The sequence below is a fragment of the Solanum verrucosum genome, unplaced genomic scaffold, assembly GCF_900185275.1.
Source record: "Solanum verrucosum unplaced genomic scaffold, falcon-dt-bn FXZP01000277.1, whole genome shotgun sequence".
NCBI lineage: Eukaryota > Viridiplantae > Streptophyta > Magnoliopsida > Solanales > Solanaceae > Solanum > Solanum verrucosum.
This window is the reverse complement of record NW_026019945.1, coordinates 2,065,050-2,075,102: the sequence shown is the minus strand read 5'-3', so window position 1 is coordinate 2,075,102 and position 10,053 is coordinate 2,065,050. Positions and strand designations below refer to the sequence as shown.

General features: G+C 32.0%; 1 protein-coding gene across 1 annotated transcript; it reads left to right on the top strand.

The window, feature by feature from the left end:
- The first annotated feature begins 2,177 nt into the window (after positions 1-2,177).
- Positions 2,178-3,581, top strand: LOC125807559 (U4/U6 small nuclear ribonucleoprotein Prp31 homolog). Its single transcript, XM_049487297.1, has one exon. It carries the CDS (start codon positions 2,178-2,180, stop codon positions 3,579-3,581), a length of 1,404 nt encoding a protein of 467 aa, XP_049343254.1.
- Positions 3,582-10,053: the final 6,472 nt, after the last annotated feature.

Below are 10,053 nucleotides of genomic sequence, written 5' to 3'. Positions count from 1 at the left end.
ATTTAAAATAGAAATCACTTAAAATAACGTCATTACGTTTTAAAATAGATACCAAACATAGAATTAAAAACAGAAAACATACTCCTTCTAAATTAATTTTTAAAATGTATTTCGATTTAAAATAAATGTAAAACATAGGATTTAAAAAAAAAACATAGTCCTTCTAGATTAATATTTTACAATGTACTTTTTTTAATCATATATTAATATTAAAAGAAGTAACTTGTATTATTATTATTATTGGTATATTATTAAAATTTTCAAAATTAAATTTTAAAGTAATTTAATTTGGATCTGTAAATCTGTCATTTTTCCGGGTGCATGTGCCATAAAATTTCAATACTAATATATTCTAATGTAAAATCATCTTTTTGGTAAAATAAAAAAAATGTGTTACAAATAATGTGTAAGATCGGGATCTAGATTTAATACTCATAAGAATATGCTGGATTATTCCTAAATAAACCTTAAGTGGTAATTGGGATAAAGTTGGTAATTCAATAAAATATTGGTTATAGTATTTTGTATAAATCAGTACTCTAATTAGCAGGGTTGAACTTTTTGATAAAGAAAAATATTATGTTGGGAGTGTCGCTTCTAAAAAATTGATCGCGGGGATTTGAATTTAGTCAAATCTCAATGCAGATTTCAAACATAGAATAGCAAACCAAAAAAATAAAGTTATACTGCTACAACTACTCTACTTCTTTTTTGCATCGAATAAATTGGTGCAAACCAAAATAAATGATCTATTGGAGTATATTGTTAATCAATTGGATGAATATTGTTGAAATTTCAAACAAAGAGGGAGATTTAAGACTTTGTTCAAAGCAAAACTAATTTGACTCACACGTGGTTGTCAAATTATACAAGTAATTTGTATTAATTTAATGACTACATGTCTACACATCAACTCATAAAAAATGTAATAATTCCATTATATTTTATAGTCTAAATATATGCAAATATCAAATTGAGTTTTCTAGTACCCATGACCCAACTAACATAATTTATTTTTGTACCTAGTAATTAACTAGTTCCAATTTTCAACTATCAAAGACAATGCAATGGATTTTTACCCAAATTAGATATACTATGACTATTACTCATAATATATATATATATATATATATATATATATATATATATATATATATATATATATATTAAAATTATGCGAAAAGTATTACTATAAGTTACGATTCTTCTCATATTAATAGGGTGAAAAATGCATCTTAAAATATTGCTCTTAGCATGTAGTTTAACTATTGAGAAACGAAATATAATAAGTTTTTTATGACGGTCACGGATGAAGTATCTTGTCATAGTATATATTAACTATTTGGTATCTAAAATTACTAATTCAACTAGCTCATCACGTTGTATATACTTTATTTTATATATACACATTTTTTCCTGAAGCTAATAAATACACGTGCACCACATGTTTTCACGTGAATCTACTTCTATCTAGGACATTCATAATGTCAATGATATACAAAAGGGTGGACAAAAGGGCATGAAAAAATGTTTTTAGCAACATATACATGTCAATGCTCTATAAATTTCTAGTTTGAAATTAAGTATACGTAACATTTATTTCCATACGTCTTTGTAAACTTGTCTTATCCGTTTAGTTCAATCTTTAATGATGTAATATCAATTATTAGGTAATCATCTGATGATGTAAATTTTCAAAGAGTTCTCATCCAGATAAGTTACATATTTAATCGATCAATTGAAAATAATTACTCACTAATTAAGACATATAAAAAATATATATTGAGTATGTTATTTTTTGTGACTGATGTAGTTTTTGAGACTTTGACGGAGATTTCTAGTGTTTATATTCCCCCACAATTCTGGTTAATGTTATTAAATTTTGGTAAATGTTTGACAGGGATCAAAAATGTTAAATTTTGACAAACTTAAAGGACCAAACTGCTAACATAATACTTAAAAGAGGCTAATTAAGATTACAAACAAGATACACAAATTATTCTAAAATCCTAACTAAATTCGGAAAAAACACTATTCCTATACAAACTCGGAAACAAAATATTCCTATAAAAAGCCCAATAACCAAAATTAATCAATAGCTTTTAGGTTTAATGTTTTTGCGATTTTGAGTGATAATCAGAACAGATTGTGTTTAATTTGCAGTAACAAATCGAATAATGACAACTCGTCGAATAATGACAACTCTTGCTGATTCGTTCATGGCAGATTTGGAGGAATTAGACGAATTGTCCGGTAATACGCATGATGTTCATGGAAAGGCGTTCAATTACGATCTAGATAATGTTTCGATGCTGCAAAAGTCACGTAAATACGTTGATATAATGCAGAAAGTTGAAGATGCTATAATTTCAGCGAATAAAGGTGATGTTATTGTTGAAGAAGATGATCACGAATATAAGTTGATAGTAGATTGTAACGCATTATCTGTTGAAATTGAGGATGAAATTGCTATAATCCACAATTTTATTCGTGATAAGTATCGGTTGAAGTTTCCTGAGTTAGATTTACTTGTTAATAATCCAATTGATTATGCTAGGGTTGTTAAAAAAATTGGGAACGAAACGGATCTGACTCTTGTTGATTTGCAGGAATTGTTACCTTCAGCTATTATCATGGTTGTTTCTGTTACGGCGTCAACTACTAGTGGCAAGCCGTTGCCGGAGGATGTTTTACAGAGGACATTGGAAGCATGTGATAGAACCCTAGCTCTTGATTCGTCGAAGAAGAAGGTTGTTGATTTTGTTGAGAGTCGAATGAATGATATTGCTCCTAATCTGTCTGGTGTTGTTGGGAGTGCAGTTGCTGCGAAGCTTATGTGTTCTGCTGGTGGTTTATCGTTGTTGGCGAATATGCCTGCTGATAATGTGAGGAATCTAGGTGGTAAAAGGAAGAATTTAGCAGGGTTTTCCACAGCTAGTGCTTCGCGATTTTGTTATATTGAGGAAACAGATATATTTCAGAGTACACCTCCTTCGTTAAGGGTGAAAGTTTGTAGAATGCTGGCGAATAAAGCTATTCTAGCAGCACGTATGGACTTGAACAAAGCAGGAATATTCAATTTTAAGGAAGAGATTTGTAAAACGATAGAGAAATTGCAAGAGCTACCTCCTGCAAGGCTGCCAAAGCCTCTTCCAGTTCCTGATTTTAGGTCTAAGAAGCAGAGAGGTGGTATTCGGCATAGTAAGAGGAAAGATAGATATCAGGTTACAGACGCGCAGAAGCTGAGGAATAGGGTGAAGTTCGGGGTACCTGAAGAAAGCTCGTTAGGGGATGGATTAGGGGTGGGCTATGGTATGCTTGGTCAGACTGGAAGTGGCAAGTTGCGTGTATCAGCTCGTCAGAACAAGAAAATAGCGAAGATTTCCAAGGTGAAGAGTTATGGAAGCAGTGGTGCAGCAGCCATATCAGGCCTGATGAGTTCGAGTTTTGCCTTCACTCCAGTACAAGGGATTGAGCTATCGAATCCTCAGGCATATTCAGACGGAACTCAAAGCACCTATTTTTCTGAGACAGGAACATTTTCGAAGATTAAGAGACAAAAGTCCCTTTTTGGTGTTTGAGATTGCAAGCTCAATCATGTTTCATTTGGTAGACAATGTTGTTGACATTAGCCTATAACTAAAACTAGCAATGAGTTACTTTATAGCTTTATGTTTACTGTGAAATTACTGTTTTAACATCTAATACTACTGTTTTTCCAGTTTTATCTTCTCACGTTCAATCCGATTAAACACTATTTGATTCCTGACTTTGATTATTTGGCCAATTCAGAGATGTTCTATTAGATGTTGCTCTCTAGACTAAAAAAGTAGATTGACGAGTTTATCCCAGAGAGCAATGTTCCTTTGATTATGTGAGTATAGTATCGAAGCTGCAATCTTCAGGTTCATTATTAGCCTGATGAGGTGATCAATTTTCTTATACCGCATTTCCTCCTTTGATGTTATGTTGATGTGGATTCAAATCACTTGACCTATTTGATATCTTTCAGGAAAGGGTCTTACATATAGAGACATTGGTCTCTGATCCCGCCAATAGAAACAAAGAAAGGTCTCTTTTGCCTACGAGCATGTAAATGGTGATGATAGGGGTCCTAGTGGACATTTCTTTTCTTTTAATTGATGTTATATCAATTGTTACTGGTGCAAGTAAACATAAGGTAAAATGAGAAGGAAGACGATATTTGCTTTTGTAGATAGAAAATTACCACACACCACAATTATAAAAAAAACATACTTATCATATATGCATAGTTTAAATGAACTCGAGTTTATATACCATTGTTATCAAAGCAAGAAGTAAAGACTATAGACTATAGCTTTATAGTCTTGCAAGTTGCATCTACTAAGCTTTTTACAAGGTGATGTTCATCTTTGCGTCAAATTTTTAATAAATGTACAAAATTAATTTATTTTAATTAATTAAATTGACAATGAATTTGAATTAATCATTTAGTTTTCCTTAAATTCATATTCTGAAAGCTAATAACTTTAGACGGAAAGAATAATTTGAATTTTATAAAATGACAAATATATTTATCTAGACAACATATAAATAGGAACGGGAAGGAATAATACTACAGTCACGTCTCCTCCCTCCGAATCTCTATCGCATGTGATTCCTACGTGCCACCGACTCCTCCGTTCACTAATTCATATATCCATTTCTCCGTCTGAAGAGAGAGAGATCACATTCACACCACCAGGACGCCGCCGTCTTTTTCCGGTGCCGGTGAACTTCCCCGTTCTGTTAAAGGTGTGTTATATCTGGTGAGAGATGGAGTCGATACTGGCAAGAGCGTTGAAGTATACATTGAACTACTGGTTACCCGAGATCAGTTCAAATTGAAGGGACATACGGCGCAACTTTTCAATTTAGGTTGAATTTTTCTTCTAATTGATACTTATTCCCTTCCAATTTCGAGATTTAACATGTTTTAATTCTCAATTATATAACTTGTAGTTACTAAGTAGGCGTTTCGACATGTCATATATAAAATCATGACATTAAATTTCAAATTTTCTAAAAAACATGATTTGGAAATTTTAAATATAAAAATCGATGCACAAGTTTATATTTTGTAAAAAAAAAAAATACTAACCATTTATTTATTTATTTATTATGTAACTATTATTTCCACCAACATATATAAAATTTGTCATTATTCAAATTAATTTTTAATTTTCTATTTATATTCACCAAATTCATTATTTTGCAACAAATAGTCCTAAGTAACAATGTTGGTTCGCCTTATCAATCATATGATCGAGATATGCAAATTCAATGTGAAAGACTGTAGGTATTTTATGGGAGGATTATATTAAAAACTATGTTCAACTTTTTTTTTTTATTGAATTAGAGTTTGATAAATAAATATTGTATTTTATTAGAATAACTTAGTGATAGTATATTTGCTTTATTTTGTATTATTGTAGAGAGAAAATATATAAGATAACCAAATAAAACTTCAATTTATGATTTCAAATCATGCTATCCATGTGTAAAATTCGAGCTGGACAGAGAGAGTATGTTATTTGAAGGTTGTTGGTTAATTATAGAGCTGAAAAATTGGTGATTGATTTGTTTGGTAGATATAAATGGGGATGCTATGCATGCGTGCACGGGATTACCACGGAGATTGAATGTTACAACGGCAAAAGTTGGAAAATTGAAGATCATTGTTAGTGGTTTTTCGCTTTATTGATGTTTGAATTGCTAGATTCATAATTTACGGAATGAAAAATCAGAAATTTGATGTCTATTATGTTCTAATTGCCCTTTTTTTTTTGGTTTTTCAACTCAAGGTTCCGTCAGTATTCAATATGCAAACAGAGCCAATAGTTGTGCGAATTGATAGGCTCGATTTAGTTCTGGAAGAAAGAGATGATATTGATAGTCCCAGCAGGTATTAGAGAGGCTCAACATTGTTTGAAGTTTTTAGAATGAAAGTTTAAGCACATATTTGAAGATAAAATTTATGGCCAAGCTTGATTTGATTATTGTTATTCTCACTTGGTATTGTACTGCTTTCCATCAGTCCGGTGTCATCTGGTAGCTCCTCGAAGGGAAGTGGATATGGATTTGCTGACAAGGTGAGCAACATAATAGTATCAGCTCACTTGGTTTTTGATGTTATGTAAGAGTGTTTGAGTTAATAGATACTATTTAACTGATTTCTCTATGTACTACATTCATCACTACTCTTCTTATTTCATTTGTTTTTGTGTTTAAATGAAATAGATTAGGTTTGGGTGACCTTTCAGGATGAGTGATCTTGTATGTTGGTCTTTTATTGTTAGATTGCAGATGGCATGACCTTACAAGTCCATACGGTTAATCTTCTATTTAAGACTCACGGAGGTGCTCAACTCGTAGGAGAAGCAAGCGCTAGCTGGTAAGTGTTCAATACCTTCATTCCTAATTCTTTATAGTATATCCTATTTTTCCTGTTTCTTTTGCTTACGGGAACCAGTTCTGCACTCTCCACCTGTAGATGCTTACAAGTCTGTCAAATACATCAGACAAGTAGTTTTTGAACATCATTGATTGGTCGGTTGGGTCATCTAAACCTGAGAAATGGCGATATAACAATTTACCATTACTATTTGAATAATTTCCTTTTTACACCAATATATCACTTCACTCTATTTGACAACATTCAAACATTGAGTGCAAAATGGTAAGTCTATAGGCTCGAAACTTATAAATCACATTCTATTGTTTATGCTCAAATTCCCTTGCATCTTTTGGCAGGCTATTAGCAAAAACTTGTGAGCATTTTTATTTACCTGTTAAGGTTTGGTTTCAGACAGTCACGTGATTTGGTTTTCTCGCTCTCTTGTTTGATTATTTCACCAGGGCACCTATGGCATCAATACGCAATCTTCTTCTATATACTACAAATGAGAAATGGGAGGTAAGTTGCATTTATTTTAGATGAGATGACTTGTGTAGTTGTTGCTTAAGAATGACTCAAACAATATGCTAATGTACTAGGTTGTAAATCTAAAGGAAGCTAGGAATTACTCTAGAGGCAAGGAGAACATATATGTGTTCAAAGTAATTACATTTCCTTTTCTACTATTTAGAAAATTTCCCAATTTATTCTTCTCATGTTTGCATCATTGTGTGGTGTTGCATCATCTACTTTTCTTTTAATAACAGAAACTTAAGTGGGAACATCTATCTATTGACCTGTCACCTCATCCCGATATGTTTGTGGATGCAAAATTTGGAAGCTCTCAAGGGTGGAGTAACAAGAGAGATGAAGATGGAGAAAGATGAGTATTTTTTGGCGGGGAGAGATTCATTGAAGGATTATCTGGAGAGGCTGATGTAATTGAAATTGGTCTCACAATTTTCTTTCTATGATCATAGGTTATGATTTGAGGCATACAGACGATAGATATTAATGGATTTCTTGGATTCACATTGTTATCAGTTTACGATTCAGAGGACTGATCAGCTAAATGGTCCACTAGAGTTTAACGCTAAATTGCACATCACAGAAGGTGCTCGTTCAGGCATGTAGAAAAAATCATGCATTTTGTAGATCTTGTCATGTTTTGGTCTTTACAATCTGCTTATTACTATTTTGATTCTGCAGGATTACGAGCGCTTCTTCACTTCATGACAGGATTTTACCTCTATAAACAGAGGAGATGTTAAGCCAAATCAGCAAGTATGACTGACTCCATTGTCATTATTAACTTAATACTATACGAAAAATATTATAAGTTGTTGTTCTTCTCATAGCAAATTGATGAAAAATGGATCTTAAATGTTGGTATAAGTTCACTAGTTTAACTATTGAAAAGCGAAATATGATAAGTATTTTGTGACGGATAAAATTATTGTCATAATATATATTAACTAAATTTTGGTATCTAAAATCAATGGCTCGACTAGCTCATCACATTGTGTGTTAAACTCATTTTTGTATGTACATATTTTTTTTATGAAGTTAACAGGTGCACATGCATCCATTCTCGCACATGGGTCTACCTATGCTTCTAGGACATTATAATGCCAATGATATACAAAAGGGCATGAAAAAATGTTTTTAGCAACATATACTGTTATGGAAGCAGTGGTGCAGCAGCCACATCAGGCCTGATGAGTTCGAGTTTTGCCTTCACACCAGTACAAGGGATTGAGCTATCGAATCCTCAGGCATATTGGGGAGGAACTCAAAGCACCTATTTCTCTGAGACATGAACATATTCGATGATTAAGAGACAAAAGGCCCTTTTTGGTGTTTGAGATTGCAAGTTCAATCATGTTTCATTTGGTAGACAATGTTGTTGCATTAGCCTATAACTAAAACTAGCAATGAGTTACTTTATAGCTTTATGTTTACTGTGAAATACTGTTTTAACATCTAATAGTACTAGTTTTCCAGTTTTATCTTTTCACATTCAATCCGATCATAATGCTATTTGATTCCCGACTTTAGTTGTTTGGTCAATTTCGAGATGTTCTGTTAGCTTTCTAGCTTCAAAAAGAAACAGATTGATGAGTTTATCCCTGAGAGCAATGTTCCTTTGATTATGTGAGGATAGTATCGCACCTGATTATGATCTTGATGAGGTGACCAATTTTTCTATCTCGCATTCCTTTCTTTGATGTTATGTGCATGTGAGTTCAAACCACTTGAACTATTTGACCTCTTTCAGGAAAGGGCCTTACACACAGCTGATCCCGTCAATAGAAGGAAAGAAAGGTCTCTTTAGCCTACGAGCATATAAAAGGTGATTTGGTGCTGTGATGGTAGGGGTCCTAGTGGACATTTCTTTTGTTTTTATTTATGTTGGATAGATCAATTGTTACTGGTGCCAAGTAAACCTAAGGTAAAAGGAGAAGGAAGAAGATATTTGCTTTTGTATTTATTGTAGATAGAAATACCACACACCACGATTATAAAAATATCTAAAAAAACATATCATATATGCACAGTTCAAATGAATTGAAGTTTATACACCACTTGCCAACAATTGTCATTAAAACAAGAAGTATAGACTATTGATTATAGCTTGTATAGTTTCGCAGCTAGTAAAAGGGTAAAGTTCTCCTGTATTTTGTACCGAACTTAACACAATCAACATAGATAATCGAACTGAGATTCCACAGTCAAATTCCACCTAGTCCAATTTTAAGTGTACAAATGTCTACAAAATCTGGTGGCAAAAATCAGTGTACATATCTACAAAATAAAGTTGCAAAAATCTACTGCAGGCAAGTATATTGCACTAAACGCATGGAATGATAACTTCTAAAACCAGAATAAATAAAGTATTACAATTTACAGCCAATCAGATTATATTAACATGTAAATAAATTCATAAAGAAAGAAAATGATTATCAAAATGAAAAAAGGAGAAAAGGCAAACAATTACAGATTAGACTCAGGAAGCTTGATTAGTGGAATGGTAAAGTGGTAACAGCTAAGACGTAGCAAAATCAATTTTATAATTCTTATCATACGCTCTCCCCCACCTTTTTATTATTAAATTAGTATTATTATTATTTTTACTTTTAATATTATTCATTATTTAATGTTTTCATCATTACTTATTTATTCTTCCATTTGTTTCAAACATGCTCTCTCAAAAAGGTTCTTCAATCAATTATATATCATAAACGATCTTTATTTTAAAATAGAGTAAGTTCTACGTATATTTTATTCTTTCCAGATTTATTTATAAAACTACAAGGCTCTCTCTCTCTCTATATATATATATAAACCGACTTATAGAATCATATCAAGTACTTTTGATTCTCTTTTTGAAGACTTATAGAAAGTTGTAAACGTAAATTTATTCATATACAATAACTGACAAATCACACAAACAATGTAAATTGCTTTAGGTAAGAAACTCAACTGAAAGACATTGACAAGGGTATGATCCTGACAGTTATAAATGGTTGAAATGATTTTTTTACGAATATATAATAGATGTTAAACTTTTTTCATTTTTTTCTTGTGTTTACTTCTTTTCATATTTCGAACTCTTTAGTGAAAATTATGAATTC

Bases quoted from the DNA above. Each gene is read 5' to 3' on its own strand.
- LOC125807559 (XM_049487297.1), top strand. From the start codon at position 2,178: ATGACAACTCGTCGAATAATGACAACTCTTGCTGATTCGTTCATGGCA.